The 14,190-nt window shown below is 41.8% G+C and overlaps 1 protein-coding gene across 1 annotated transcript in view; it reads right to left on the bottom strand.

The window, feature by feature from the left end:
- Window positions 1–12,037, bottom strand: part of LOC126260313 (uncharacterized) — a 425,568-nt gene extending 413,531 nt beyond the window's left edge. The window contains exon 1 of the mRNA XM_049957638.1: window positions 11,905–12,037. Within this exon, the coding sequence (XP_049813595.1) occupies window positions 11,905–11,986 (82 nt within the window). The 5' untranslated portion in view covers window positions 11,987–12,037. The remainder of the gene's footprint in view (window positions 1–11,904) is intronic.
- Window positions 12,038–14,190: the final 2,153 nt, after the last annotated feature.

The raw sequence follows: 14,190 nt of genomic DNA, 5'->3' as shown, positions 1-14,190 counted from the left end.
GATCGTTTCTTTACGCTGGTGTGCCTTATATACGACTAGAATGTCTTTGGATTTGCTGCCAGATTTAGAAAGATTTTCGTTGTGGAAAGTATTAAAAGCATCTTGTATTGAAATTCGTACTGCATTTCGAGCTTCTGTATAGCTTCGCCAATCTTCAGGATTTTGCGTTCTTTTAAATTTCGCACGGTTTTTTCGTTGCTTCTGCAACAGTGTTCTGACGTGTTTAGTGTAACATGGAGTATCAGTACCACCTCCGATTAATTTATTTGGTATGTGTCTCTCAACAACCGTCGATAATACTCGTATTTCTTGGAATTTAAACCACATCTGGCGTACGATTATGTATTCAGATTGGAAGGAGTGGAGACTGCCTCTTGGGAAGCCCTCAAGCGAATTTTTATCTGCTTTTTTTGGATTTTACGGTGTTCAGTCTCACTACAACAACCTTATGGTCACTGATCTCTGTATCCATCACGATGATCCAAATCTGCTCACGATTATTTGTTGTTAAAAGTTCACGTATGTTTTTGCAACCATTTCCACTTCGAGTGCGCTCCTGAACTAACCGTTCAAAATAATTTTCTGAGAACGCATTCAGAACGATTTCGGACGACGTTTGATGCCCACTTTCAACTTTAAACATGTATTTTCGCCAACATCTACATCTACATCTACATCTACATCTACATCCATACTCCTCAAGCCACCTGACGGTGTGTGGTGGAGGGTACCTTGAGTACCTCTACCGGTTCTCCCTTCTATTCCAGTCTCGTATTGTTCGTGGAAAGAAGGATTGTCGGTATGCCTCTGTGTCGGCTCTAATCTCTCCGATTTTATCCTCATGGTCTCTTCGCGAGATATACGTAGGAGGGAGCATTATACTGCTTGACTCTTCGGTGAAGGTATGTTCTCGAAACTTTGACAAAAGCCCGTACCGAGCTACTGAGCGTCTCTCCTGCAGAGTCTTCCACTGAAGTTTATCTATCATCTCCGTAACGCTTTCGCGATTACTAAATGATCCTGTAACGAAGCGCGCTGCTCTCCGTTGGATCTTTTCTATATCTTCTATCAACCCTATCTGGTACGGATCCCACACTGCTGAGCAGTATTCAGGCAGTGGGCGAACAAGGTCGAGGGTAGACTGAAGTCACCACGAACTATAACTGTATGAGTGGGGTACCTATTTGAAATGAGACTTAAGTCTATTTTGAACTGTTCAGCAACTACATCATGTGAGAGCGGAGGCTCGATAACCGGTGAGCAATTATCTTCTAATGGCACCATTTCTTGTGTGATATATTTTGGAATAACCTTGTACAGAATGTAGAAATCTCATCAGCCTGCATCTGGAACTCATTTTTGTCTTTGATAGTCACATTTCATTCCCATGCAAGAGACATGGAAGTGCCATCGTTCTGTAAATTTTAAATTGTGTTTCCTTGCCGTAATGTTTTTTCCATCTCCGTCTCCAATGTAAGTTTTCTTGTGAAACACATAACTACCACTAACACATATCTGATTTCCACAATCTCACTAGCTTTAGCACACCATAGCTCTAGAAGGAGGAAGGACAGTGGCGATTTAATATCGTACCGACACACATCGTCATTAGAGACGAGATGCAAGTTGGGACAGGACGGGATGGGTGAATCATTTGCCACATGCTATTTAGGAAAATGATCGAACACTCCAGTTCGGACTCAACTCTCTGTCGAAACTGGTGCATACACATTTTTCGCGGTCTTTACAGGCGAAGATACTCTGACTGAAGAGATGTTTCGTGCCTCAGGCCCGTCCGGGCTATCAAAGAACTTACGAAGGCATGTATGTCAGTAGCGATGTAAAGCAACAGAGAGATTTCAAGAGTCGTCACTGAGCAGATACCTTACAGGATTGGTTGCAGAACTCACGATCTTCTAGTAGTTTCGAGCCATACAGGTACTGATGATGCTTGTTAAAACGCTTCTGGGGGGAAGCAAAAGGAGCGACGATCACTTTGAAACGGCTGGTCTGAGCTCCACTTAGCAGCATCCGTATCCAAGGTCAGTGTCAGTCGGGCGCATTCCTTCTGGTCGCGCTGCAGCTGCCCCGCAGACACACAGCCGCCGTACCATTAACGTACGCATCGCCAGAGTTCCCGCCCACTCTGAATCGCAAGTAAGTCAAACTTGTGGTACAATAATTCTATATTTCTTCCTTAAAGACTGAGACTCGTATTTCACGTTCTCAATAATTCGTAGCGAAATACTCTCGCTTTCAATTGCTCCCACAAGCTAGGTCGCTAATTTGTCAGGTACTTAAAACGGAAAGATTATCAAAAGTTTGGACGCGAAATTCGTATAAACACACATACTTGACCACCTTTCCATAGCTGCACAGCGTTGTTCTAGGATAGTACCTTCCCATCCGATGCTGTTTCAGTCTGTCTCGAATTAATAAATGTTGCTGCGGTTCTCGGCGTTGAATCAAATGATATGGCTAAAACACTCAATTGTTTAGACGAAGAAACTTCTCGTTACCTTCAGGTGATGTGACTATTGAGTAAAGATACAATAAACTGTTAATTATTGTATTCCTATTCTTGTAGGCCTCAAGCATCCATAATTCTTTTTCCGCCCTATCAAAAGGTTTCTTCAGGATTTCTTACGTTTTCGAGGCTCAAGCAGTAAGCTCTTTGTGGGACTTTTTCTTCAGGTAACACTGATAACTGATTCTTCTAAGTGACTAGACATGCGCCATCTTGATACCATATTTTTTCTTCCGATATTATTATATTATATTATAATGTAGTGTACCGCCGTCAAATCACCTCTAGGATCTCTTCTTTGTACTGTAACATTCAACATTTTAATTTTCCACCTAATTTTCACACATCTGACCTATAAGCGTAACCGTGCTTTCCGCAAATGATGTGAACATATGCATATTTGTCTTGTTATGGCCGTCTTGTGGTTGCTTCCCCCACTACTAACGTTTCTGTCTCCTTTTGCAATTTTAGTGTTAGACCAGACAGACATACAATGCTTTATCCTACTTCTAGAGTCTCCCCTATTTCTTTTGCCAAATATTGTCCTACAACTAGTCAAATCATTTTACTTTACCAGTATTGGTTTGCAGTCAGCCGGCCTCTGTGGCCGAGCGGTTCTAGGCGCTTCAGTCCGGAACCGCGCTGCTGCTACGGTCGCAGGTTCGAATCCTGCCTCTGGCTTGGATGTGTGTGATGTCCTTAGGTTAGTCAGGTTTAAGTAGTTCTTTCACCCTGCAAGGGTGGAAACTCTTTTGTGTGTTCTTTAGCTGCCGGTCTGCATGCCACTCCACCATTACAACAGCTATTAGTGTGAGCCATTGTAATTACGATGCTTACAAATGCCGCAGTTACCGGGCTCACAGTAAATTACTACTGGACACTGCAATTTAGCGCCCTAAAACTATAATCATCATCATAATTAATAGCGCTCTGTGACCCGCTGTAAATGGGACAGAGAAACACGTCATATGCCTCTCCCTATAGCTAGGGAACTTTTCGTCTCCCCATGCTGGTTTTACTCGAGCCATTTTCTTCGGTATTCATACTCGTAAATGTTCAAGTGGTTGTGATGAAATCAGTGGTAAAATAATAAAACGATATTTAGCAGGTCTTGTCAATGTATTAAGTTATTTGTTTAATTAATTTTTCATAGAATTATTTTCCAAGACAAACGTAAATATGCTGTCGTCAAACCACTTCACAAAAACGGAGATAAAAAAGTAGTAAAGCATTAGGGGGCAATCTCATTTTACCTCTATTTTCAAAAAAATTCGATGCCGTGTACTCCATAAGTTATAAACACATACTACAGAAAAATATACTCACTTACAAACAGTTTTACTGTCAGATCAGATGCTGAAAAGATTTTATTTAATTTGGGATAGGCTATATCCTAAATAATAAATCAGAAATTATTACCATTGGAAATATTTTGTCAGTTGCAAGGCTTTGGATTGTGAGGACAATTATTTCCTCGTGCAAAAGGTAAGATATTAAGGAACAGTAGATGAATGGTATTTTTCTTAGCTGCTTGACAGAATGCAAAGTGCACGAGTTCCATGTAACACTGATAGAAAAACACACTCCGAATTTGAAGCAATCAAAAAGGGTTATTTTTTGAGTACTCCGTAGTTTCTGATTTACACTAGTTTGCCTTGACCGAAGATAGGGATTTTTTCTATTTTTGCCGATGTTACAAGTATAAGAGTAAGAAAGAATACTAGCCCTCTTAATGAAAAGGCAGCTAATGGAAATGTAAAAATATTAACAGTTGAGTAAGAGAAAATTATCTTTAAACTTTGATAAAGCCCCTTTGTTTACGCATAAATGCGTCATGTATTAGGCCCCTACTGCTATAGGAGATTTAAAAACTGTAAAACTAGTTTTTAATGGATGTTTGTACTCATTAATGAGTTGCGCAGTAACTTTTTGGGGAACGTGCAGGGACAATATTTCAGAATTTAGCACTTTAATATACGAATTGTATCTTTTCTTAGATCTAGAACATTCTGAAAAGACCGCTTCAAAAAACACAATATCTTGACAGCTGCTTCACAACGGTTATATTTGTTATGTTCAATGACGTTTTAAAAAAATAGTGCACACTATCTATCTAATGCTACCGCTGAAACCAACTTCAGATACTTACTAACATTAGTACACAAAGGAGTCAGGTACATGATAACACATCTATTTAACAAGCTGTCAGAGCGTACATATGAAATGTCTTATGGGCAGTGTGGAGGAGCTTACGGCAGAATTAATGAAGTCTCTTTCGGGCAGCTCCTTAACACTACTGAAGAATTTTTAACGAACTTTGCGGATTAACACCTTAGGTCATTTTGTAACCAATAATAACATAGTAGTACAATATTCTTTCGTAAACCTAAGACATTTCATTGTATTGCCCTTAAATAAAATGTACATATTTTACTTCTGACCACACCTCATAGACCTCTCTCTGTAGGATCCGTGGAATACGACTAATACAATTTACCATCTACATATTTTAGATGTTTGTAATGGCAATTTACAAACACCCTGCGTGACTACTCGGTGCTACCAAACGAAAACACGGAGATTAATGTTTAACGCCCCGGGTCATCAGAGGCAAGGGCAATCTCAAACTGGACAAGTATGAGGAAGGAGTTTAGCGCTGTAGTTTCCAAAGGAACCATCCTGGCGTTTGGCTTAATCGATTTAAGTAAGCAACGGGAACAACTGTAACATTACTTCAGCTATTAAACTTCAAATAGAAACCGTGAAAAATAATTACATTGGAATGTGCTAATCTAAAGCCAATCACCGAGCATTACTTGGTTTAACTGAGTTAAAATACATTTTTGATAGAGGCTATTAGGCCATTAATTACAGTTTCTGCACAGGTTACTGTGGGAGGACGATTGAATATGCTTGACAACTTCTGGTATTTAGTGCAACGTTAGCAACAGAAAAGAATAGCATCTGGAATCGTTACGGCGACAAAACTTTGGAAAAACTCAAGAAATGGTGCTGGAGGTCCTACTGTCCATTCCGGAATTTAACTATCGTAATAAACGTCGCAGTAGTAGCATTTCAGTCCTAAGCAGTACAAACCAAGCGGTGGTTAGCACAGAAGACTCGCATTCGGGAGGAAGACGGTTCAAATCCACGTCCGACCGTCCAAACGTAGGTTTTCCGAGGTTTTCCTAAATCGTTCCAGTCAAATGCCGTGATGGTTCCTTCGGAGAGGACACAGCCCATCCTTTCGTAATACGAGCTTTCGCTCCGCCTCTAATGACCACACCGTCGACAGGACATTAAACTCTAACCTTACTTTCAGTTTTTATAAAGCAGCGCCGCAGACAGTATTTCAGCAACAGTCGCAAACGCTGGTCGGAGTTACTGCACTGTGACCACTACACTGTGGTTGACGGACACCGAAACCTGCAAGGCGAGTTTGGCACTTCAAGCTCCCAATGTCACACGAACGAGTTCCGCTCCGTTCCCCTTGGCTAACTTCGTTCAACGTGCATGCGGCCTTTAAATTCATTCCTGATGCTCGTGTCCCTCGCATAGTGGGGCAACGTAATTATACTGACTGCAGAATATGCTAAAACTTGGACTTATACTTGAAATAACCATCTTTAAAAGAACTCTAGCGCCGAGGATTCTGGAGAGAGCCATCATGGAAATCGCTTTCTAAGCGAAAGTAGTCATGCCTGTATACTTGGTATCTCTTCAGAAGTGTGTTCCGACATAAGTAATCCATTGTCAGCAATAGGTTAAGTGATAGAAGCTGAAGTAATGAATTAAAATTTGTGCCAAGGCCAGGACTTAAACCCTGGTCTCCTTGCTTACTAGGTAGGTATGCCAGCCATTATACCACTGCAGCGTTATACTTAAAACGCCTGCATGGACCATCCTAGTCCAGCGCCCTCCCTAACACGAACTTCAGTTCACACATTCAGCTTATTTTCCCCTTGTTAGATCATCAAAATGGTTCAAATGGCTCTGAGCACTATGGGACTCAACATCTTAGGTCATAAGTCCCCTAGAACTTAAAACTACTTAAACCTAACTAACCTAAGGACATCACACACACCCATGCCCGAGGCAGGATTCGAACCTGAGACCGTAGCAGTCCCGCGGTGTTAGATCATCACTACGGCTCTCTGGTACTGGAATAGCACCCCAGTGTTGGACATGCGGAAACCCTGCCAGTACTTCAGGTGTAGGTGATCTATAAATCTGCAACAATTAAATCTTCCTCGAGATATTTGAGTCTCATTCACTTCTTCAGCTTCCATCACTGTAGCAGATAAAGGTGAGACTGAAATAACTCGTGGAAAATTAAATCGTATCAGATCAATAGGTTAAGTACTTTGAAGTCGACGTGTTAGGTATGTATTAAATCTCAGGACTAGATAGGTTGGTACTGATAGATCGCCAGGAAAAATTAATCAGTTAACCAACTTCTAACTTAATTTTTGTAACAGAAAGTAAAAAAAACTTGTTGAGTAGGAATACGTCTCGAATACAGTCACTCGCATTTCGCGGGCAGTACTCATCCAGGTGAGACTATATGCAGGCACAGACAAATATCACTGAAATTAATAATACTGTTGCGTATACAGCATTTCGTCGAAGTAGTTTTTGGAATTTTTTCCACCAAGGTAAAGTTCACCTTACGAAGTGACATCTTCTGCACACATCTTTAGCGGTTCCAACAAATCTAGTTACGAGATTCCCTGAAATGAATCTCATAATTTCGATTCTTCGTGTCAACTCAGAAGCCAGTCGGCACTGTCAGCTCGGCTGTGGAGCACTTGCGTGCAAAGTCAGCGTTGACATGACCCAAGATTCGGCCAAATAGAGAATACGCCGACTGAAGAACAAATGATATAGTTTAACACAAAATACGACACAAATAGTGTGCGTACCAACGTAAAGCTAGCGCATTTAATGCCACTAGAGAGGACTTAACATCGAAACTTCTAGCTCACAAATACGAAACTGAAATAGGGTCTCTTAATTCATAAGAACTGGACGTAGTCGTATTTATCTTCCGTTTATCCACCATAAATGAAGTTGAAACTATACAATTGTGTAGATGTAAATTTATAAGATCTAAATTCCTAAATTATTTACACGTTTTCTTGTACGAAATATAACACGTTGTTAAACTTTTTCAAATTTTAAGTTCTGTAGAAACTACACGTTCTAAAAATACCATATACGTACTTGTGGCTCTGTACGTCTTGTGTGCAGTTGTCGCAAACGACCCAGAAAATTAAATATATCGGTAAGCTTAGAGTGTAACCTAAATTGCAACGTATTTTACATCTACTTACAGATATTCTTGGTCCTTCCTTACACAGAAGTTGACACAATACGAATATTAACAATAATTTGTAAAGAGATGACAACCACAATAAAAAGGTGCTAGGACAACATCGCCGACCAGAGATTAAGTGTGCTTTAGAATTTATATATTTCTTATACCCTCATAGATCAAATGAAACGAGTTCTTACTTAAATGAAGGCTGCTTAGCCTGTGTTCAGCGATTTGTATATGTGTCGATATGACTGACTTTGTGAAATAACGGCGTGTGTAAAGTATTCAGCGTAACTCATGTTGAAGCAGTTTGAGATAGTTGTGTGTATATAAGAATACTTATATAACTTTTTTGCATAAAGTACGCCATAAATTAGAGACCTGTGTGGTGCTTGAGTTCCTTGCTCGTAAAGAGGCACACGATCTGTATGTAGTTGCAAGGTATCATGCAGTCTGTGTCACATAGCAAGCTTTCTGTTACAGTAAGAATTTCGCGAATTATATGAATTATATGGTTTCTGTGCAAATGTGGAGAATGACTGCACTAACATACAGAACAACACACATGCAGACGTGATGTTGAAGGACACATACGCTTTACACTACTTGAAATAAATAATTAAAATTATGTAAATTAAATCTGGGTAAACATTACGCATATCTGAAATAATAAGCGACTGGGCATTTACAGATAATATGGCAAGACCGACGGTTACAGCGACACAACCAAGATACAGATTGAATTGCGTCAAGAAATCGTTGAAGGTACTGGGCTACGCACATCGTATACAAAGAACGAAAACCCAAATAGTGAGTGTTCTGTACTTATATTTTTGTTTGTCACTACACTTACTCTTGGGAACAGAGACCACTACTTTTTGAGCAAAGAGTCTTTCTTTCGAGTACTTGCAGGCGGCATGGTGACAAGCCGCAAAACCCATAACAAAAGGCCATCCAGTGCAATCGCCTTCTTTAGTTAATGCAGCTTAAGGGACGCAATAACAACAAAATAAGTGCAAACGTTTTACGAAATTTCTGAGTTCACACAAATAGTATCGTTATTGGTTTGGACTTTTTAACGAGTCACCATCAGATAATCTGATTAAAAACAAAGAAAAAGTGGGATAGTAATATATTAAGAAACTAAATTAAAGTATCTAATTAACTTCAAGAGCGTATAGTCGTGTGTAGAAGTTAGTTTTATTTTGCAATTAGTGTGTTACGTTTTACTCCTCCCCTCCCCTTTTCTTTCTTACAAAACAGATCGTCTGATTGTAATACATCGCACCTCCCATTGTTGCGACATTCCTCTTTTCGTTTAGTGCCGTGCTTTTATAAACTTTTTCACGTTCGCTTTCATCGTAAAGTATCGTTTATTGTCGATTAGACGTTCACTTGAGCAGTTTTCTCTCTGCTACCGTCCCATCTTCAGTTGTCTAAAAATGAATGAAAAATGCAGATGTAACTTGGCTTCTCTTGGTTGAAATGTACGTGAGCGGACGTAAAGAGTGGCATATTCAAGCTTTGTATCACATGTTGTTAGTAATTGGTGAGTCTTAAAATACGTTGGTGTGAACTTCGTCGTTAGATAACTTATCCAATGCCAAATATGTTAAAGGCAGAAAAATGTAAAAAACAAAGTATGACAAAATGTTCGTATAATATGTTCCAGAAATAGAAACGAGACCTACGAACGGTGACACTTAAGATGTCTGAACACGTATGGGTAAATAACAAGGAAATCTTTGTGTTATGCTGAAGACAGAATTTAAAAGGCATTTTATCCACGCTGGTTCTAATAACCTTTGGATTGTAAAATAAAATATTACATCTGAAGAGATGTCTGAGGCTGCAACTGAAACAAGGAATATTGTGTGCCACAGTGATTTGTGTAGTATATGTGTGAGTTGTTTACACGTAAACTCTTAGTGCAGTGAAACTTCCTGACAGATTAAAACTGTGTGCCGGACCGAGACTCGAACTCGGGACCTTTGCCTTTCGCGGGCAAGTGCTCTACCATCTGAGCTACCCAAGCACGACTCACGCCCCGTCCTCACAGCTTAAATTCTGCCAGTACCTCGTCTCCTAGCTTTCAAACTTCACAGAAGCTCTTCTGCGAACCTTGCAGAACTAGCGCTCCTGGACGAAAGGAGTTCGAGTCTCAGTCCGGCAAACAGTTTTAATCTGTCAGGAAGTTTCATATCAGCGCACACTACGCTGCAGAGTGAAAATCTCATCCTGACTTAGGGCAGTGTTCTGAACAACACAAGGACCAAAACGTCACGAAATACAGCACTCAAATTTTATCAGTTGCTGCCACCTTGTCATGTTTTTCGGAATTATTTAACTCATCCATACAATGGATCAAGTGGCGCTAACTTGTCAGTAATTGTTATCTACAAAGCTACTGCGCAAGCCACCGGTGGAGCGTACCTTGCACCACTACTAGACGTTTCTTTTCCTGTTACACTCGGGGACAGAGTGAGGGAAAAACGACAGGCTGTGCGCCTCTGTATGAACTCTAATTTCTCGTATCTTATATCGTAGCCCTTGCGCGAAATGTATGCTGGAGGCAGTAGGATCGTTCTGCAGTCAGTTTCAAATGTCGGCTCTCTAAATTTTCTCAGTAGCGTTCCTCGAAAAGAACATCGTCTTCGCCGGCCGGTGTGGCCAAGCGGTTCTAGGCGCTTCAGTCTGGAATCGCGCGACCGCTACGGTGGCAGGTTCGAATCCTGCCTCGGCCATGAATGTGTGTGATGTCCTTAGGTTAGTTAGGTTTAAGTAGTTCTAAGTTCTAGGGGACTGATGACCTCAGATGTTAAGTCCCATAGTGCTCAGAGCCAACGTCGCCTTCCCTACAGGGATTCCCATTTGAGTTCCCGAAGCATGTCCGCAACTCTTGTGTGTCGTTCGAACCTACCGGTAACAAATCTAGCAGCCCACTTCTGAACTGATTTACTTTAATTAGACCTGGCACGGATCCCAAACACTCGAGCAATATTCAAGAATAGGTCGCACTAACGGTCTACATGTGGTCTCCTTTACAGGTGAATCACACTTTCCTAGAACTCTCCCATTAAACCGAAGTCCACTATAATGTAATGCAGCGCAGGAGCGTAGAGCATGCTGTTGATGAATATATTAATGTAGTTAGACGAGTTAGCCATCTGAATATGGGCAAGAGAGCGCGAAACCGGTAATGGCACCAAAATAGAGCTTTTTAAATGTTCGCGTGGCTGGTTGCCTTCTCCACCAACTATCTCTAAGGGCGGAGTATTTTAAAAAATGGTTCAAATGGCTCTGAGCACTATGGGACTTAACAGCTGAGGTCATCAGTCCCCTAGAACTTAGAACTACTTAAACCTCACTAATCTAAGGACATCACACACATCCATGCTCGAGGCAGGATTCGAACCTGCGACCGTAGCAGTTGCTCGGTTCCGGACTGAAGCGCCTAGAACCGCTCGGCCACAGCGGCCGGCAAAAATGTTGTACATTCTTAACAAAGTATTTAAGTATTGTGTATATCTTACTATAATTATCAAAGATGCTTTTTGCGTGAAACTTGTCCCGTATCCATAACGTTGTAAAACAGGTACTGGTAAATCGCCACTGACTGAAAGCGGTCGCACAGATAAAAATGAATTATTCAACAGCTCCACGTGTTACAGTATGCTATTTCTAAGATTTATCAGAGCTGTGAAACACAACCAACGAAAACTATTTCGTGCTGACAGCTATACACGAAACCATTGTCACAGTGAGGGTGATGCGAAATGAAATGTAGCTGATTTAGCAAAGATCTGTAACATTAATTTGTGGCTCACCGGCTACCGCGGCCGGCAAGTATTTCTTGAAAACTGAACTTAATTCGCAGTCACGGAGAAAATGACAGTGTGAGTTCAAAACACGCCCACGATGAGTTTTGCAGCAGTATTATTTGTGTGGGATCACGTCACTGTATTATTCGGCGATCAGATCAGTCGTATGAGAAGAGAGATTGATTGATCAGCCCTCGCGGTGAGCAGACTTGGGAAAGACAGAGCCGCCGGAGGCCTACCTGTCGAGGGCCTTGCTGAGACGCCGGACGTCAGCAGCAGCAGAAGCAGCAGGTGCGTGGAAGCGGCTCCCGCGGAAGGCATGTCGGCGTCGTAGCGCTGGCGGCGGCGGCGGTGGCGGCGGTCGCGTCTGCTCGTGGCGGCTGCGCGGCCGGCACTGGAGGAGCGCCGCCGCCGCCGCCGCGTTATACGCCGCCACGGCTCCCGAGCCGGCGTAGCGCGGTCGCTCTCTCCGGGGCTCGTCTGCACTGCCGCCGATGGCCGAGCCGAAGCCTGCGCACTACTGTCGTACAGTGCTAGCTGCGGGTCCAGCCGTAGCGTCTAGGTGCCAGTTTTTATCTCACGGTGAAAAAATGGAAACATGTTGTTATGGTCTTCAGTCCTAAGACTGGTTTGGTTCAGCTCTCCAAGCTTTCTTCCATCATAAAACAGACTATTGCTAATATTTCAAAGGTTTCCAATTCACTCAAGATTGCAACAGTCTTTATGGAGTACTTGATGTGATTACATTTACATATCAATAGCAACCCCCCACGAACCATGGACCTTGCCGTTGGTGCGGAGTCTTGCGTGCCTCAGCGATACAGATGGCCGTACCGTAGGTGCAACCACAACGGAGGGGTATCTGTTGAGAGGCCAGACAAACGTGTGGTTCCAGAAGAGGGGCAGCAGCCTTTTCAGTAGTTGCAGGGGCAACAGTCTGGATGACTGACTGATCTGGCTTTGTAACATTAACCAAAACGGCCTTGCTTTGCTGGTACTGCGAACGGCTGAAAGCAAGGGGAAACTACGGCCGTAATTTTTCCCGAGGGCATGTAGCTTTACTGTATGGTTAAATGATAATGGCGTCTTCTTGGGTAAAATATTCCGGAGGTAAAATAGTCCCCCATTCGGATCTCCGGGCGGGGACTACTCAAGAGGACGTCGTTATCAGGGGAAAGAAAACTGGCGTTCTACGGATCGGAGCGTGGAATGTCAGATCCCTTAATCGGGCAGGTAGTTTAGAAAATTTAAAAAGAGAAATGGTTAGGTTAAAGTTAAATATAGTGGGAATTAGTGAAGTTCGGTGGCAGGAGGAACAAGACTTTTGGTCAGGTGAATACATGGTTATAAATACAAAATCAAATAGGGGTAATGCAGGAGTAGGTTTAATAATGAATAAAAAAAATAGGAGTGCGGGTAAGCTACTACAAACAGCATAGTGAACGCATTATTGTGGTCAAGATAGACGCGAAGCCCATGCCTACTACAGTAGTACAAGTTTATATGCCAACTAGCTCTGCAGATGATGAAGAAATTGATGAAATGTATGATGAGATAAAAGAAATTATTCAGCTGGTGGAGGGAGACGAAAATTTAATAGTCATGGGTAATTGGAATTCGAGAGTAGGAAAAGGGAGAGCATAACTTACTCATAGCTAACACTTGGTTCAAGAGTCATAAAAGAAGGTTGTATACATGGAAGAATCCTGGAGATACTGGAAGGTCTCAGATAGATTATATAATGGTAAGACAGAGATTTAGGAACCAGGTTTTAAATTGTAAGACATTTCCAGGGGCAGATGTGGACTCTGACCACAATCAATTGGTTATGAACTGTAGATCAAAACTAAAGAAACTGCAGAAAGGTTGGAATTTAAGGAGATGGGACCTGGATAAACTGACCAAGCCACAGGTTGTGCAGAGTATCCAGGAGAGCATAAGGGAACAATTGACAGGAATGGGGGAAAGAAATACAGTAGAAGAAGAATGGGTAGCTCTGATTGATGAAGTAGTGAAGGCAGCAGAGGATCAAGTAGGTAAAAAGACGAGGGCTAGTAGAAATCCTTGGTTAACAGAAGAAATACTGAATTTAATTGATGAAAGGAGAAAATATAAAAATGCAGTAAATGAAGGAGACAAAAAGGAATACAAACGTCTCAAAAATGAGATCGACAGGAAATGCAAAATGGCTAAGCAGGGATGGCTAGAGGACAAATGTAAGGATGTAGAGGCTTATCTCACTAGGGGTAAGATAGATACTGACTACAGGAAAATTAAAGAGACCTTTCGAGAAAAGAGAGCCACTTGTATGAATATCAAGAGCTCAGATGGAAACCCAGTTCTAAGCAAAGAAGGGAAGGCAGAAAGGTGGAAGGAGTATATAGAGGGCCTATACAAGAGCGATGTACTTGAGGACAATATTATGGAAATGGAAGACGATGTAGATGAAGATGAAGTGGGAGATACGATACTGCGTGAAGAGTTTGACAGAGCACTGAAAGACCTGAGTCGCAACAAGGCCCTGG

Source organism: Schistocerca nitens, chromosome 5, assembly GCF_023898315.1.
Source record: "Schistocerca nitens isolate TAMUIC-IGC-003100 chromosome 5, iqSchNite1.1, whole genome shotgun sequence".
NCBI lineage: Eukaryota > Metazoa > Arthropoda > Insecta > Orthoptera > Acrididae > Schistocerca > Schistocerca nitens.
Note: the sequence above shows the minus strand (reverse complement) of the source record. Positions and strands in the feature narration are given on the sequence as shown.